Raw genomic sequence first — 18,893 nt, 5'->3', positions numbered from 1 at the left:
ACAATTTACTTAAAGCATGATATAGTTCATATTGCTCTTCAGGCTTCGTGATAAAATATTAAAATTATGGAGTACAAAGTTGTACATGCAAAGAAAACAATGCAGAGCGGCAGGGCGCCTGGCCCAGAGGGTCTTCACATAGAATTCTACAAAGGCTATTTTTTCCTGTTAGATTTACAGCTTTGGTTGTCTTGCCCTTTAAAGAAATTCTCTCAAGAAAGAAGTTGCCTCTTACCATGTCACAAGCAATTAGTTTTACCCAAAAAGGAGGAGGACCCCTCTCTGCTCCCCGTGTTAGTAGGTTCTCCCCGACTCCTCCTGCTTATTCCTTCCTCCCTCCCTCCTATTTGTGCTCTCCTCCTCCTCTTGGGTTCTATTCATGTCTTTTGGTTCAGCAATAAAACCCACAAGGCTGCTCTTGGATTGTCCCTCTTCCCATCGTGACATATTATGTATTACATGATTATGAAGTGATTTGATTATTATACAATAGTCAATTAACCACTTTGTTTCTTCAACTTGTCTTTCTTCTGAATCATCAGATATATGTCGTAGCTGGTAATTTGTTACACTCTGCTGTCAGTGCCAGTGTAGCCTAGGTACAACCAGTCGTATGTTTCGTTCATGCTGATGTTTGAACAATTTTTGGGAACAGATTTTCATAATGTTTTCTAATATATGTGGTGTGATAATTGAGCATGACCCCACTGTTGCTGTGCTTGGTGCTCCTGTCATGATCTGTAATCTCTTATTTTTTCATGTCTCCTCCCACTCATGCCAGCAGGGGTCGCTGCTGGCCCTTTGTAACCTTCCTAATTCTCCTGTATCCCATTATAGTTCTCCATCCTAACCCTGTACACCTGTTTTGTCGCTGATTAGTGTGCTGTGTATAAATATGTCTGCCCTCACTGCGTTCCCCAGCTCAGTCATTGCTGTTCCATGTGTAGTCTGTGTTTCCTTAAAGTCCACGTCTGTCTCAAAGTGGCTGCATTTGAGTCGAGTCTCACCCGATGCTCACATCTCCCCGCAGAAAAACAATACACCGCCTCACAGGCCAGAGCCACAGCCTTCTCCTCTCACACAGTGGAAGTCCTCCAGACCCCCTGCCTTCAGACAATAGGTTAAGGATGTGTTTTCTATGTTACCTTTTGAAAATCTGAGATACAGCAGAGGCAAATGTAGGAAGAGCTTTCATGCTGTCTGGCCTCCTTTCACTGAAAATGTGGAGGGCCTGTATCTCACTTAGAAGATATTATTTAATCCCTTATATTACAAACCAAAGAATATTACACTACACCATTACTAGGCTACACAAAGTTATTTTAACAACCACTGAATGGAAAAAGGTCAGTGCTGAATATATATAGCTGTGGAGAATCAGCAGGCCTTGCTGAAGGACCCACAGATGTGCCCAGGCTGGGCTAAAGTGGGCTATTTTCTGATCACAGGCTTAGCACACTGAGCTACACACTGCCCCTAAATTTATAATTATATGTAATCTGTGTGTGTATGTGTTATCTAGATTTGCCCTGTATGTTTCTAACTAAATCTAATCCAGGCCTTGATCCTACACCTACTATAATTATAAGTACCTCACTATACCTATATCTAACACTGCTATTCATCACCAGTGTTACATGTCAGGGCTTCGCTGCAATAGATCCTTCAGTGCTGCAGGTTATTACTGTGACTTTGCACACACACACGTTGCTGCTTCCTCAGCCAGTGTCACATATACTTTATTACACACAGACCTCAGTAATCTCTGCTACACTCACACCTGCTCACTTTACATCCATGGTTAAATTCTCCTAATGGAATCTATCTTAATGTCTTTATTATATTTTATTTTAATTGTTACCATATTATTCATTGTATTGTTCTTTCGATTTTATTTCTATTTTATTATTGCTAATACACCGGATCTGAGTGCCTCATTTTGTTCCCTTCATGTAGAACACGTTTTGTAATGACAATAAAACATCCTTATCCTCATCTAAATCACACTGTCTAACTACTAACCTGTTTAAATAATATAATTGGATTTCAAAGGTTAATAGTCACTCAATTACCCCCTCAGCCCAACAGTACCACAAACACCCAACATGCACGGAAATTTTCTCCTAAGTTGTTTTCCCTGCCTGGAACAATACCACAGCAGTCACATGGACTAATGTTTCAAAACATTTCGGAAACCTTGCATTGAAACTTGAGGTCTTTAGAAGGGATCAGTCCTGGGTGGCAAAGTTGCCATCACAAAGGTTTTTGATTAAGGGATTCATGATGCCAGGTAGCCATCTTTCACAAGCTGGTGGGCTGTGCCACTGATGCGTTTGCTTGGGTTTTATATGTCTGTCCTGGTTTGTGTTCTTGCCACTTCAGGTTCCCTGGTTTTGCTCTACATTCCTCGGTCCTCTGCTGTGGAGTCTACCTTCTGCTTCACCTCATTCTGGTCGCCCATACAGTCAGCGGCCCATGTCCCCCTGGTTCCCTGTTTCCTGAGGTTAGTCTGCTAGTCTCCGGGGCCAGGGGGCAGAAATCTGCCATGTTGGATGGGCGGCCCAGGTTGGGGTGCTCCATCATAGACTGATACATGAAGGATTATAAATGGTTTTTAACCAGTATGTACCGAGTGTGCGTCGTGACGAAAAGAATGTCATGGGAACATTTAGGACTGACTGCAGTATTAGTTCAAAGCATGATTGTGTTTTTCTTAATTTTTATTGATTTATTTTTGAATTATTAATTTTTTAAAGTAACTTGATTCAGTTAAAAGGGGTTTTTCCATTTGCTTTAGCAGAAGTTCGTGTAAGTATGATGTTCACCTTCCCTTTTCATAGTCTAGTCTTTGCCAAGTTTAATGCTTATTTCCCCTGGTTAAGTTAATCTGACTTGTGTGTTTAGGAGGGTCATACAGGCTTTTTGTTTGTAATGGAAGCACAGGGTCTGTACTTGCAGCTTATTTGCCATGCTAATGGAAGCATTTTACCTTCCTCTCTAATCTCTTTTTTTCTTGGCTCTCACTGCAGTCTCCTCTATGCCAGGGTTTCTCAACCCAGTCCTTGGACCCCACTGCAAAGATCCACAGTTTTGCTCTGTCCAAGCTCTCAGCACAGCAGTAAAAGGTGACTGTTTGGTTCATGCATGCAGGGATCTGGGACAGAGCAAAAACGTGGAGCTGTCTGGTGGGCTGAGGAATGAGTTTAGAAATGCTGCTGTATGAAGTATTAAACCATTTGACCGGTTGGATAAATATTAAAATGTTTTCTCAAAATATAAAAAGAGATAATCTTCTGTTTTGCGTCTCATTACAAGCAAACTTGTTTTTTGTTTTTATGTCACTCTAGTATTTGATATCTAATTTTCAGTCTTCTGGCAATATAATCTGGTGAATGGGGAAAGACTTCCAGCAGGGGCTCCGGTTTCCTCCCACAGTCCAAAAGTGCGCAGGGTAGGTTAATTGGCAAATCTGAGTTGTGAGTGTTTGCGCCCTGCAGAGTGTTGACTCCTGCCCAGGGTTGGTTCCTGCCTACGCCTGTTGTTCCAAGGACAGGCTCCGGTCCCCCCCGCGACCTCAGTTTGGCTTGCTGTCTCCCCGCTTGGTTTTCTTTGGTTTACGTCTTCACTAGCCCCCTTGTTGCTTTGACTTGTGTGTATGTTATGTATGTGTGATTGTATTGCTGCATAGGGAGTGACTGCTATTTTTAGTGGTGCAACGGATCACAAAACTAACGGTTCGGATCATATCACGGATTTTGAGTCACGGATCGGATCAATTTTCGGATCAGCAAAAAGGGGAGAAGTCAAATGTAATTTGCTTCTCATTTATTACAAGAACAGTATGGCAAGGAACTTTTGGTTTTATCAAAAATAACTAAAATAAATTACAAAAATAAAACCAAGAAATAACTGAAAAAGCTGAATAAATACAATTTTTAAATAAAATTCTCAATACTTGAATACTTCAATGCAACAATTGAAAAACAACCTGAGAACTGAAAACAGGCCAAACCTTATAATGACAAATTTTTTTTCAAAAAGATGAGGATGTCTACATTCTCTGGGGAGAGAGTAGACCTCTTAGCTGTCACTATGTCACCTGCTGTGGAGAATACCCTCTCACTAGGAACTGAAGTGCCAGGCACAGCAAGGTAGTGTCTTGCCATTTTTGCAATGTGAGGGTATTTACACTCATTGTGTTTCCACCACGCCAGCGGATTACCACCATCCACTGGCAAACTGCTTGCTGCCCTGTATGACGCTACCTCCTCTTTGATTGTGTTGTAAAAAGTTTTCTCTGTGTCTGACTCTTTCACAAATGTATCCCCAAAAAGCTCTTCTATGGCAGACTTCTTTTGTGGAGGAGATGCATTTGGCCCTGTGTCTTCTTCAGAGGGTGTTGGCTCTGTGGCTTGACCCTGCAGAAAAAATTACTGAGTTATTTAACTATATTTCTTGTTATATATTTCATAGGCAATCAATAACATATGCTGGTAATTTTCAAAATTAAGATCAAATATTCACATAAATAATAGTTAAAATATTTTATAACTTAATTATATTAATATTAAATAATATGAATAACTGTATTATTTTTTACCTCTTCAGTAGCCACAATCTCAGTTGTGAGATCAGTGTATGTCTTCTCGCGTAGGGCTGGTTCTATGTGAGTCAAGGACTTGAACCTTGGATCAAGTGCAGTAGATCTGTGAAGATAATCTTGTATTTCAGGGGGGTTGGTGTATCTGGAAATCAGGTCCCCTCTTATGGCAGCCTTAACATCTCTGGTAATGCTGGTGTCTTCCTCATTTGCACACATGGATTGTATAATTCTGGTTTTCAGAGGTAGGATCATGGACACAGATGGTGCATTTTCAGTACTCAATAGGGTTGTGACTGTTTTGAGAGGTTTGAGGAGCTGAAGGACCTCCTCTGCTACTTTCACATCATCATCAGACAAGGTGACAATGTCTCTGATATTTTTTTTCAGTGTCTTTTCTGTCAGTGCAGAGTATACTGCTGCCTGCTGCTCAAGATAGCGCTCCAACATGTCATATGTGGAATTCCATCTTGTAGTGACGTCGTGTATGAGCTTGTGGGCTGGTAGCTGTAGCATTTCTTGCTTTGTTTTAAGGACATGAGCTGCTGTTGTACTTCTGTGGAAAAAAGAAACCACCTTCCTAATCCTCCCAAGAAGGCGATCCATCTGGTTAACTGAGATTCCTCTTTGGCATGCTAAATTTATCACATGTGCAAAGCAAGATATCTGTGGCCCTAGTCCAGCTTCTGTCACTGCATTTACTTGGTTTCTGGCATTATCTGTGGTGACTGGGATATTGCTACATGCATTGTGTCTCTTTAACTTCCACTCAGCTACTGCTTCTATCAGGATTTGCGCTAGATTTGTGCTTGTGTGAGTCTCATAGAGGGGGCGTGTCTGTAGCACCGGACTTTGCATCTCCCATCCCGCTGTTATATAATGGGCAGTCACAGTCACGTAGCTTTCGGTAGCCCTTGATGTCCACCCGTCTGTGGTGAACGAAATAGAGGATGCATCTGATAAGTCTGCGACGATTTTGCTTTTTTCCTGTTCGTAAAGTTCAGGCATGACCTTCATGCTGAAATGTGTGCGCGAGGGTATTTCGTACTGTGGCTCAAGCACTTTTAGGAGGTTTTTAAAACCCTTGTTTTCAACAACAGAGTATGGCCTCATGTCTGCCGCGATAAACATCCCGATAGATTTGGTAATAGCTTTAGCCCGCTCTGATTCTGGTGCAAAGTGCTGCTTAAATGCAGCGGTGAGCAGCTGTTGCTGTGGTTGCTTCGGTTTGCATCCTGTCTGCACACCGGGGTGATGTCGCTTCAGATGCGTGGCCATACTCGATGTATTGCCACTTTCATACGGCTTTCTCGTGCCACAGTGTCTACACAATGTAACTGTTTTGTCCACCACCCTTCTTCCGTCATCATTATATTTTACAGGAAAGCCAAAATGCTCCCATACAAAAGATTTGAATGACGCGGGAGGCTTTTCGAGTTCCTCTGTTCCGCCGCTAGCCATCGTTGTTGACTGAGTCACATGTTCCGCTGACGTAAACACGACTTCTGTGTAATTAATTATTTATTATTTAAGCAATATCAGCAGAAAACACTGTTTTATCTGCGGTTATTTTTTTTTTATTTATCTAAAAGTTTAAAAAACGAGTTAATCCGCGGATCACGTGCGTTCCGAACCGTGGGTTGTAATCCGTACGGATCACGGATCAACCGCGATCCGTTGCACCCCTAGCTATTTTGTTTTGCAAGTGTGTGTTGGACTCTGTTTATTTGGTCAGGGAGTGAGGTGGAGTGTTTGTCTTTTGGTTTCCTTTTCTTTTGCACTTAGGTGAGATTAGCTGTGGGTCGCACTTGATAGTTGGGGATTTTTTTTATTTTGGCTGTGGTCACTCCCAAAGTCTTTTGCACCGGGTTATTTGTTCAGTGTCAGTATTATACATGAAAAAAAATGAAAATACAAAAAATATCCCTTTGTCCACTGGTGTTCCCTTCTTGCCCTCAACCCCGTTTGTCCCTTTATCCCATTCCCCTTTCCCGTGAATACTGTTACACTCCAACCCTAGACAGGATATCAAAACAGCATCTTACCTATAGTTTTAAAAGAGATGAGGGATATTAATCATTGACCTTTACCTTTGCTATTTCAGAAATCCGTATCTGCTACCTTGTGACTGGAAGTATACACTGTAAAAAAAGGCAAAATTTGTCACAGTTTTAAACGATTTTATATCAGCCAATTTGACTACAGTATAATTATTTTTTTCCTCTTATGTTAAATGACAGAAAAGTTTTATCAAAACTACATTGCATAACTGGCATCGTAGTACTGATCAGCACCGATTCAGACATCCCGATGAACAAATATGAAGTTCATTTAAACTGTGGTACCTTAAATCCGTCAAGTTACCTCGATAAGCCAGTAACCCTGATTCGTAGTATAGGCCACTGATCACAAGCACTCTGTGTAAACGTATTGTTTAACCGGCGCTGTTGCATTACCAGGGTGAGAGGTTGACTTGCTGGTTAGCTATAAAAACAGATGTTAGTGCAACTCCACGTTAATGGTGCGGTCATCATGGCTTATAAATGCTTATTATCGTTCATCATTGTTTGTGTCAGTAACGATAACATAAACAAGGGTAGGCACCAGGAGAACATCATTGGCTCTTGCATCGATTACTTTTCCCGTAACACCCTTTAGATTGTTTCCCTGAAGGGCAGCAAACCGACAATTTCGGTGTGATTGAGCTGATCACGTGTGCATGGGGAGGGAATGCGGACCACATGACCTTCCCGGTGAGCTCAGCACATCCAGCATCGCTTCGCAAATACAATCAAAATGTTTTATCTTTATTCACACTTTCTATCTTTATTCATTATCTCTACGATCTCACTGCTGGACGAATGCCTGGCATTCAGAGCATTCTTTTATTAGCCATTTGCCTTTGGATGCAGTTTATTTGCATGCCCCAAAGCTTCCAGGCATCAGTAATTGCTTCCCACGTTACTCCGGTCCTGGGGTCTTCTGTAACTGCCCTTTGGGATTACATATATTCAGCATATGCTTTTGTCCGAAGTGATGAGAGTTTGGGGTCAGAGCACTTGGGTCTAAGGGACTTGCTCAAGGGCTTAACAATGTTACGATTACTCTGCCATGGGAGTTGAACCAACAACCAAACTGGCAGAGATGGCCAACCTGCTGAGCTCCACACCCGCTGACGATCTCCTTTTCCTGTCTGCTGCAGTCTCCATGGACCTGAGTCCAGAGAAGCACTCTGAACTTGAGGACATCCGGCTGAGGAAAGGAGCCCTTCTGCTGGAGATCCAGAGGCTGCGGGATGCGCTGAGAGAGGCCCTCATGGAAGTGGAGGGCCTTGAATCCAGCACCAAACGCAGCCAAATCTTAGAAAAGAATAGGCATGTCGCCATGGGAAGAAAGAAATTCAACATGGACCCTAAGAAGGGTATCTTGTTCATGGTACAAAACAATCTTCTCCGGCACACGTCTGAGGACATCGCCCAGCTCCTATACAAGGGAGAGGGGCTGAACAAAACAGCCATTGGGGATTACCTGGGTGAGAGAGACGACTTCAATATCCAAGTCCTCCAAACATTTCTTGGGCTTCATGAATTCGCAGGGTTCAACCTGGTGCAGGCTCTCAGGCAGTTCCTCTGGAGTTTCCGTCTGCCAGGAGAAGCACAAAAGATTGACAGGATGATGGAGGCCTTTGCGCAGAGGTACTGTCAACGTAATCCTGGAGTCTTTCAAAACATTGACACCTGCTATGTACTTTCATTTTCCATAATCATGCTAAAGACTAGCCTTCATAATCCAAATGTGTGAGACAAGCCCAGTGTGGACAGGTTCATCTCCATGAATCGAGGAATCAATGATGGAGGCAACCTGCCAGATGATCTCCTCCGAAATCTTTATAAGAGCATAAAGAATGAGCCATTCAAGATTCCTGAAGACAATGGGAACAATGCCTTCTTCAACCCTGACAGAGAGGGTTGGCTCTTCAAACTGGGAGGAGGTCGGGTGAAAACATGGAAAAGGCGGTGGTTCATCCTGATGGACAACTGCCTTTACTACTTTAAACATACTACGGATAAGAAACCCAGGGTGATCATTCCGCTGGAGAATCTGAGCATCCGTGAGGTGAAGGATCTCAGGAAGCCTAACTGCTTTGAACTGTACATCCCTAACAACAGCAGACAGCTGATGAAAGCCTGCAAAACGGAGGCGGACGGCCGCCTGGTAGAGGGCAATCATGTGGTGTACCGCATCTCGGCGCCAACCCCTGAGGAGAAGGACAAGTGGATACAGAGCATCACTGCTGCTGTGAGCACTGACTCTTTTTATGAGATGCTGGCAGTAAGAAAAAAACGGCTGAATAAATAAATAACGATAAAGACTGTGTGAATATGGTTGGATGTGCTATTGCAGAAAGTATTTATTTCAGAACAAGGAACTTTGCACAAAGTAATGTTTAACCTTAAGGTAGCATGACCGAATTCCAGGTTTTGTTTTGATGCGACTTATTGTTCACTACAGATTTTATCATCGAAATGCCCTGTCCTTTTTTTGTATAAATGTGAAATTAAATGTTATTTGCACTGTATTGCTGATCTTTATGTCAGAGTACCTTTTTTTCTGAGAATCCACACTGCTGTAAATTAGCATTAACATGATTAGGATTGGGATGGAAAAATTATTTTCCATCTTAACCCATATTCTAAGCATATTGATTTCTGTTGTAAATTTTACTTTTACAGCAGTATGATTTAAGACACTAACAGCAATTTTTCAACCAGTAATTGTTAATGTGATAGGAATTGCATTCAACAGCAAATGCGTTCAACTTAACCAAATGTATAAATCTTACATATTCTGATGATTTGACATTCCCCCGATGTCTGTGTGATGTATTTCAGCAACAACACGCAGTTAATGAGATCACTATGCGGAATTTAGCCGACTGTTATTTTACTGATTAGGATATATCACCCAAGATTGGGGTATACTATATATCAAGGGTCAGCAACCTTTTTGAAACTGAGAGCTACTTCACGGGTACTGAGCCATACAAAGGCTACCAGAACAGACTTTACCTAAACTTATCTAAACTTCATGTAGAATAAACACGTTTTAAATGCTTTTTTGGATATTGTCATTTTCAAATCTATATAAATACAAATGTGATTAAAGAAGAATAGCAACAAGATTAAATTAAATTTTAGTCGCTGCCCACTGGTGAGTTGTGGTATTTTTAGAACAGGTCCGTGGGTGACTCAGGTGGTCCTTGGGGGCATCCTGGTGCCAGTGGGCACCATGTTGGTGACCCCTGTTCTAAATGGTATGTAGGGTATGCAAACTACACCAACGCTTCTGATGTAGCTACATTTAGGCTTATAGTGGAATAATATAGTGGAAGATTCCTTGCGTGAGTGTCTGAGAGCGTGAAAGTCATGCCAGATGCATGGTAGTCGGCAGCCCTGCTTTCCGTGTGCATCTGGAGGATCAGGCTGCAGAACACTGGAAAGGGGTCCACAGCTCAAGGGGACCACCAGAGGACAGATGGAGTGGAACCGGGAACCAAGGGATTTGCCAGTGACTGGCACTCACTGTTGTTTTCGACTACAATAAAAACAGTTGTACTGGCTAAATAATGAGCATACAAAAGGAAAAAAAGACATGGATAGGAATAAAAAGGTAATTAAAAATAGAAAAACAACTGAAGAGTCATTCACACTGAACACGCGTCTCTGCTCTCAGGACGATGATCCTGCCAACTGCGCCAGACTGCGACAGACCGAACTACAAAACTGTAGACTCAGTGGACAGCTGACTACGCCACCCTAGGAATTTCATCCAGCTTTCCATTGAGACTACAGTTTTGCAGTCTGTTCTGCCAAACAATGTATTAAAAAGTGCAGTGTTATACATGACACTGTAATTAGTTCAATTCAAGAGATGTACTATCAAGTTATAATAGTGTGATTATCATAATCACACAAATATATGAATTCCTCTGATACTGAATTAAACAACCCTTTATGCTGTCCCTTATGTGAATTAGTAAACATTTCCACACCTCTTTCACCATAGACAACCATTCTCTCCATAGTCATATGCAATTCCAATTCCCCCTTTTATTTATTTTATGGCAGACAGCAGTGTATTATTATATTATAATTATATTATATTTATTATAATTATATAATTATATTATATTATAATTATTATATATATCATTATATTAGGGTGCCCCTCGCAGAAGGTAAATTTAATCTTATTTAATTACATTTTCTATATAGCGTCAGATGACAGCAGACGTCATTTACTGTAAGGTTACCTTTACTATAGAAGATATAACAGCTCCCAAAGTTCTTCATCTGGTACAGAAAACATACGCCTGACAGATGTTGAAATTTATTCCGTCTTTATTCTTCTAGACACCGTGAAAAACTATAAAATAAACATATTATTAAATTCCTGCATTACATTTAATCTTACAAGACATTCTAAAAGATCCATGATTTTACCGCTAAACAGCGGCTCATACATCACCGCAATTCCACTTTTCAATACAAGACAACAAGTAAATACAATAAATATAAATTACCGTGTGCGCCTTCTGACCAAATGCTTAGGAGTTATTACAGATCCTGCCGTGACAAGCCGACAAACCACAAGTTGACTCCATGAATCTCCCAGCATGCATTTACTCCTACCCTATTCCGTCACATGACCATGTATTCAAGGGTTAACACGGATCAATTAAATAGTCAGCAGAGGGCACTGGCATACATTTCACAGTATACATCCATCCATCCATTTTCCAAACCGCTTATCCTATTGGGTCGCGGGGGGTCCGGAGCCTATCCCGGAAACAACGGGCACGAGGCAGGGAACAACCCAGGATGGGGGGCCAGCCCATCGCAGGGCACACTCACACACCATGCACTCACACAGGCACACCTACGGGCAATTTAGCAACTCCAATTAGCCTCAGCATGTTTTTGGACTGTGGGGGGAAACCGGAGTACCCGGAGGAAACCCCACGACGACATGGGGAGAACATGCAAACTCCACACACATGTGACCCAGGCGGAGACTCAAACCCGGGTCCCAGAGGTGTGAGGCAACAGTGCTAACCACTGCACCACCATGCCGCCCTCACAGTATCCATTCTATATTAAATCAAACCAGCAAAAGGTGATTATAAAATAACCGTCTTAGCGACAGTTACAGAGTGGCGTAGTCACCCTTTCGCTCTATAGCGCCCCCTACCCCTACTACGATTATAATTATAATAATTGCCTCATGTGCAGTTACGCTGGTTAAATTACCTGGAAATGTTATTAACTGCACATTCTCCTAGAAACTAACAACAGTGCTCACTCAGGTATATTTATAATGGTCAGAAAGCTGATGTAAAGTCTGATATAGTGCTGAATGTGTTATTTTGTAGACAGTAATAGGTTTAATTAATTTTATATTCCATTACTGTAGAAAGCTATACTTGCTTACTTAAGGTATTTTGCGTTATTAATGTGTGATTTAAATGCAAATAGTTTTATTACAGTCAGCATTTATTCACAGTGAGTAGCTTGTCATCATGAAGAGGAAGTGTGACAATCGTGAGTTTTTGGGCAACCACAGAAAAGCAGGAAAGTAAGTACAGACAGTGAGATAATTAGTGCCAGTCAGATGATAGACGTATACAGTATGTGAGTCAAAGGTTCTTCATATATTAATCATTCCCATTCAGGTAACAAATCCTTAGAAATCCATTCCTGAGCATCATGCCAAGAAGCACCACTTGTTTACTGATAACTGCTTTCATGTAAACTCTGCTGTGCTGAGAGTAAAGATGAAGAGGGAGAGACAGCAAGAGGCTGCTGACGGCAGAGAATGCAGGCGACATGGAGGGGAGTGAGAAAAGGAGCAAATATTGATGGTTAAGAGTGAATAATGACGTCACAGCAGCCTGATCCTGATGTTAGTTTAATATGCTTCTTAGTTTGGCCTGTGGTGTGTATTTCAGATACAGCATTTAATCAGGGAGACTGAGTGTGAGTCAATGACAGAGAGAGAGAGAGAGAGAGAGAGAGAGAGCAGACAGGCAGGTGAAGATGAAGGTGTATTAGGGAGGAGGGGGGAGGAGCTTGGACTTTCACCAAATCAGCCAAATGTAAATGTCACGTCTATCAAACAGGAGACCCTGCTTTCAGGAGAAATGGTTTAAAGATCACACTGGGCTCCCTTACAGCCCCCCCTCGTCTTAAGGGGGGTTCTTTGTTTCTACTGTGCAAAATAATTTGTAACACAAATGTCTAAACTGGCATGAAAGACACATTCAGCTCTTGTGAAGACTGGCATGTGAAACTGGAAAAGGCACTGGGGAAATTCAGTGCACATAAAGACAGGCAGTGCCACAGATTAGCACTGATGACATGGATTCAGAAGATCAATCCTGTTAATATTCAACCTTCAGATGAGCTGGAAAGAGCAGCAGCAAGTGAGGAAAAATCTTCTGAAGTTAAGTACTTGGCACGGCAAGGCCTGGCTTTTCGAGGTGTTGGTAAGGAGAGTGGGAATTTCAAGCAGCTTCTAATGCAAACAGCAGAGGGCGATGCAGAGCTGACCATGTGGCTGAAAGGTCACTTTGATTTCACCAGTGCTGTTTAACTGTAACGCCTGTTCCTGGGTTGCCCTCAGTCCTTGTTATTGGTTATGATTCTCACTGTCCTGCATTGTGTCTTGTTAGCTGTGTATTTAAGTGCCTGTTCTGCTTCTGTTCTTTGATGGTTCATTATAGCTGTATGTTGTATGTATGTATATAGTTCTCTAGTTGTGTTTATTCCATCATTTAGTTCATTCCTGGTCATTTGCTGTTTATTTTGGATCCATCCTGATCCTTTTGGTTTTGATGTGTGTGTTGTAAAAAACCCTATTTTCCACCCGTGTCATGCACTGCCGCAACCAGAAGAGGGCAGAAGATATGGCACAAAAACACAGGAAGAAGCCTAACTTTAAAAAGAACAAAAAACATCAAGACTCATCCAGCATGGGGTGGTGGGTTAACGAATAACACAAACAATCAAAGAATAAGCAAACAAATGAGAGAAAAGATGCAGAGATGACTGAGAAGCAGGGGATGACTGGAGAAGAGACGACAGGACCAGAAGACAGGAGGGATACAGGGAGAGCGGAGAAGGCAGTATAACTGAATAATGGGAGAAGAGGAGAGACTGCAGAGGAAGGAGAACATAGATGACTGGAGGGGAGGGAATATAGGAGCAACAGAGAGAAGGAGGAAGGGCTGCAGAGGAGAAGACAGGATAAGAGGGGAAAATGTGAGCAGAGAAGGACAAACACCCCCACTGCCCAGCAAAGTGCACTTGTAAGTAAACCACAATTTTAGCCTTGGGCTCAATATCTGGACTTGTCTCTGTGTAGCGATGCATAGAATCCTTGACACTGGTTATGACTGTACTGTATTAGTCCTAAACCTGCCATTATAGAGTAAGGAGAAAAGATTTTTTTTTAAATAAATCATTTTAAAAAAAGTAGAGCGATGTAGCCCCCGGAGAAGTCCCCCCCCCCCCCAAAGCCCTGTTTGTTCCTTTCTAGCTACCAGATGAAACTCACAATGCACCCCAACGCCACCTAACTTCTCTTCCACATGATGCACCTTATTTACCCTCTGAATCCTGTCTATTATTGAGCGTTTTTCTATCCATTTGATTATCAGCTTATTACACTGTATGTACATTAGTCAGCCACATATGCTGTACGGCTTTGTTTTCCGGACAGTCTGGGCTACTCAGATGTGTCATAATTCGATTTGTAAATGCTGACAGTCTTGATTTTATCCTTCTTATCAGGAAAAACTACTTCTGCATATAGATATTTCTCAATTTTTAGTCTCATCTAATATAAAAATTGGCAGGTAGTACAAATATAATCTTATAAATGCTGAGATTAGAGTATCTGCGATGCAGGAATGCAGGGGTTTCATTGGGGCCCTTTCTATGGCTTAGTACTGTGAAGGAGTACATGGTTAGTGCCAGGCGCAAATGAATATCTTTGATTTTGCATCCATGTGGTAACTTGTTGAAGTTGTCTGATAGTCAGTAATACATGGTTTAATTAATATGATTGTTTATTTATTACTTTATAACATCTAAAAGAAACTGAAATAGGAAAGCTTATTTTAATTTATGGTCCACTGGATAAACACAGACATTACAGACGGTTTTAGAGTCTAATGCTGAATGTTTTTTGCGATCATTTTTCTGCCTGCATATGCTGTGATTGGTGCAGTGAAATTTGAGAATGTGTTTGTGGTCAGTATCATAGCCTCAGACAACAAACCAATGCTGTAGTGTGTCACTGTGTTTACATGTGAGAGGGGTTCCAGTTACATAATGAACTCGTTCTAATTGTTTTGACGGAGCTCGACAAACTTAAAAAATAAATGCTGGTTTTATTAAAAACTATGTCATATAGCTATATTCCAGATTTATTACAGCCAAACACATCTCGGAGCTCCGAGGAACCTCCTTCTCCCTACATTTCCCTCCTTCACACTCTTCCCTCAAATACTGTTACATTTGTCTTTTTTCCACACTCACACCCTATCTTGATCATACTCTGACTACATGGCATCCATATGCAGGGCAAACTATTTTACAGTCTTATCTAGTATAATAGGACATAAACATTGAATTTGATAGTTATCTTTTATTTACACATTAGAACACAACGCATGAACATGAAGGGATCGTTTGCATTTGCAACCAACACCTCCGCAAACCCCCCTGCGGAATACTGGCCGCGGACAGGGGTGGGAATCCCCAAGCTGGAAGACTGTACTGCGTCATGTTAACATTAGCTAGCTAGTTAGCATGGATACAGAGTGCACCGGGCTAAAACTATAAAGGACGTAAGGTGTGTGATATAGTAAAACACTTACTAACTGGTAATGCACGTTAGCATTACGTTAAATGACAACTTTACCTGTTACTTACCAGAATAGCCTCCTACACGTGCGACGAATGACAGCAGGCAGAAGGCGGCGCGTTTTTCAGAAACACACCGGAGTTAAACTTACGCCGCGTTATTTACCGGCACTTCTAACACCAACATTTGCAGCCATTAACTCATATGTGGTAGTAACACTGAAATTACTTTCTCTGCGTCAAAATAAGGCAACACTGTGATTTTGATACTTTATCATTTATACTTAACTGTACCTTCCTCCCATTCCTCCGTCTCTGCTTATTGACATTTAGGAGAGTGTCAGATATAAATTAACAATTCAAAATTATCAAACAAAGACAGACACAACACTGAAAAGATGAAAAAGACACAGTTTGAAAAGTAAATATGTTTTATTGCAAATCTCTTATCTTAACATAGCCTACCTTATCATATGTTAACTTAACCCATCTTATATTTTAACTTAGCCTATCATCATATTTTAACTTAGCCTATCTTATCATATGTTAACTTAGCCTATCATATTTTATCTTAGCCTATCTTGTCATATCTTAACTTAACCTATCTTATTATATTTTAACTTAGCCTATCTTATCATATAACTTAACCTATCTTATCTTATTATATTTCAACTTAGCTTATATTAATATATTTCGTCTTAGCCTATCTTATATTTTAACTCAGCATATCTTATCCTATCGTATCTTATAGCTACATTAACACTTAAACAGTATCACTTTCCGTTGGGTCCCGCGGGATCCCAGTCCCAATGCAGGGCTCTAACACGGATATTCTAAGAAAAAGAAAATAAACACTTTACTTAACTTTACTTAAAGCAGTCATATAACTGCATTATACATACCCAATTAATGCCTTATAAATCATTTATAAAAGTATTAAAAACACGGCTGTAAATACTTATACAAAGGCATAACACATTATAGCTATCTTGATAATGCATTATGAATGCTCTGATCTATATATACACAATAAATATCTTCATAATACATTATATCGGCCATTAATCCATAATAAACATGGCTATAATGTGTTATGCTTTTTTTTCTTCAATATTTATACCCATGTCTATAATATATTTATGGATGCATTACAGTGCATTGTGAAGGTGTCAATAATGCAGTTATATTACTGCTTTAAGTCATTTGTAAACCTGAATTCACAACCTTATAATTACTGCCTCTTGCTACTTCTTCTGAAAGGCAGGGGACAGCAGAAGAAGCACCACTTCATCTTCTTCTTCTTCTTGTGGCTCTTCTCAGTATCTTCTTCAGAAAGATCTTCGGCATTCACATGGAATGATACTTCTTCTTCACTGTAGATCTTCTCGGCAGCATCAGCATCTTCTTTTGTTTTATCTGTCTTCATCACTTCAGTCTCGTCCTCTTCCTCAGGTCCTTCTTCTGGTATAGTCAGTAGCTGTGATCTGTCTTCAGATGCCACCATACACTGAAACCTGACCAGTGTGGTAGCATCAGCATCTTCTGCCTGCTGGAATACCACATCAGCTTCTTCATTTTCCTCAGGTCCATCTTCCTGTAAAGTCTGCAGCCATATTCTGGCTACATATGCCGCCATGCACTGCCAACTGTCCACTGTGGCAGCATCAGTGTCTTCTGCTTCCTGAAGCTCCTCATCTGTTTCTTCATCTTCCTCAAGGTCTTCCTCCTGGATGGGTTCTAGCCAAGTTCTGCCTACTTGTGACACCACATATTCCACAGCATTCCCTGTACTTTTCCCTCCTCCTCCCTTAACCTCCTCCACATTCACTCCCACCTCACATACATTCTCCTCACCTCCATTTAGCATATCCATCATACTAATACCAGCCTCTGTCCCCTCCATCACAACCCTGGAGGCCTTCCCCTCAAATGTTCCCCACTCTGGTACCTCCACATATTCCTCACTACTCTGCCCCCTTACCTCACCCTCCCCCCGGCTTGTCCGGTCCTTCCTGACTTTCTTTTTTTTGTTAAGGTAGCAAGTTTTATAAATTTCCCAGTCTTCAGATGAAAGGCCGTAATTACTCTGAAGACTCTGAAGCAGTCCATCGTTTTCCACACTCTCCCCTCCCTTACCCAAATCGGTAGACCCCCCCAATCCCCCCTTAACCCCCCCAGCCTGGACAGTGGGGAGTGTCACTGGTGAGAACTCCTCCACACCTTCTCCCCAGTTGATCACTTCATCCCACAGGTTCCAGGCTTCCCAGTGTTGGGTGTTGGTCCATCGATCAGCTCTCTCAATTCGCTCTCTGGGGAATAAATGAGAGATTAACCAGCACTTAAGAGAGATAATAAAATAAAGAGCTGGAAATTCTTCAACCATACAGAAAATACAATTGTTATAATTATTATAATAAATAATTACAGGGTTCACATATATAAAAAAGAAAGAATAAAAGAAACAGCGAGCAAGATTGCAAAAAAAATCTACTGTAAAATGCACGATACTGTAAGTGCAATAGCATATTAAACAGTAATGTCACCAAATTATAACTAGAATCAAATACGAAACAACTGTGCTCCACATCAAATGAATACCCAGATGAATACTACCAAGAACTGAGTTAACACTAACCAAGCTAAGAATATTTGAAAGTGTTAATCCTGTGTAACAATGTAAATAGATGTAATGATAAACTTAGAAGCATCTAGCCTACTCTGAAAGTAATGCCCCAAATTTTTTTTTACAATTTACCTACCACCCTGTACAGTAGGGGGTCCCAACTTCCGGTCGGTGTTCCGGTACCGTCCGCGCGGAGTATTGCACCGGGCGGCAGACAACCGGGGGTAGAGGAGCCAGCCGTCCCGTTTATTAGGGGATCGCGCCGTTTTGGAAAGAAAGCTGCCCGTATTGATGTACGGAAATACGCCATTAGCCCCGCATGTCCGTATACACCGTCAATCTCCCGCCGCTCGGCGTGGGAACCCCCAAATTATACCGCCGTCTTACCCATCCGTGACACTTTTCTACGACGGAAACCGATCCGCGGACATCGAAAGGTTGGGAAGCCCTACTAAACTAGCATGTTTGAGATGAATTTACTAACCAAATAGTCTGTCATTATTTAAATATTAGCAACCACAGTAGCAATAAAAACCACTGCACTTTAAATGACGTTAAAAAATATGTAATATAAAAAAAATGTAATGTTTTTTATTGTATTATAGACATTTACTATGTCATTATAGTATAAAAGGCTAAATAATCAAAGTAGCACAACATCAGTTGAAGAATTCAAAGACATTTTGGAGAGCTAACAAGCTACTCACCTCTGCGCCATTTTCACTCAGAGTTTGTTGTGCTT

At 41.3% G+C, this 18,893-nt stretch overlaps 1 protein-coding gene across 1 annotated transcript in view; it reads right to left on the bottom strand.

Moving 5' to 3' along the window:
- Window positions 1–17,521, bottom strand: part of LOC125725242 (uncharacterized) — an 89,011-nt gene extending 71,490 nt beyond the window's left edge. The window contains exon 1 of the mRNA XM_049002017.1: window positions 16,177–17,521. Within this exon, the coding sequence (XP_048857974.1) occupies window positions 16,760–17,431 (672 nt within the window). The 5' untranslated portion in view covers window positions 17,432–17,521 and the 3' untranslated portion in view covers window positions 16,177–16,759. The remainder of the gene's footprint in view (window positions 1–16,176) is intronic.
- Between the last annotated feature and the right edge of the window lie 1,372 nt (window positions 17,522–18,893).

This window comes from Brienomyrus brachyistius, unplaced genomic scaffold, assembly GCF_023856365.1.
Source record: "Brienomyrus brachyistius isolate T26 unplaced genomic scaffold, BBRACH_0.4 scaffold63, whole genome shotgun sequence".
NCBI lineage: Eukaryota > Metazoa > Chordata > Actinopteri > Osteoglossiformes > Mormyridae > Brienomyrus > Brienomyrus brachyistius.
Note: the sequence above shows the minus strand (reverse complement) of the source record. Positions and strands in the feature narration are given on the sequence as shown.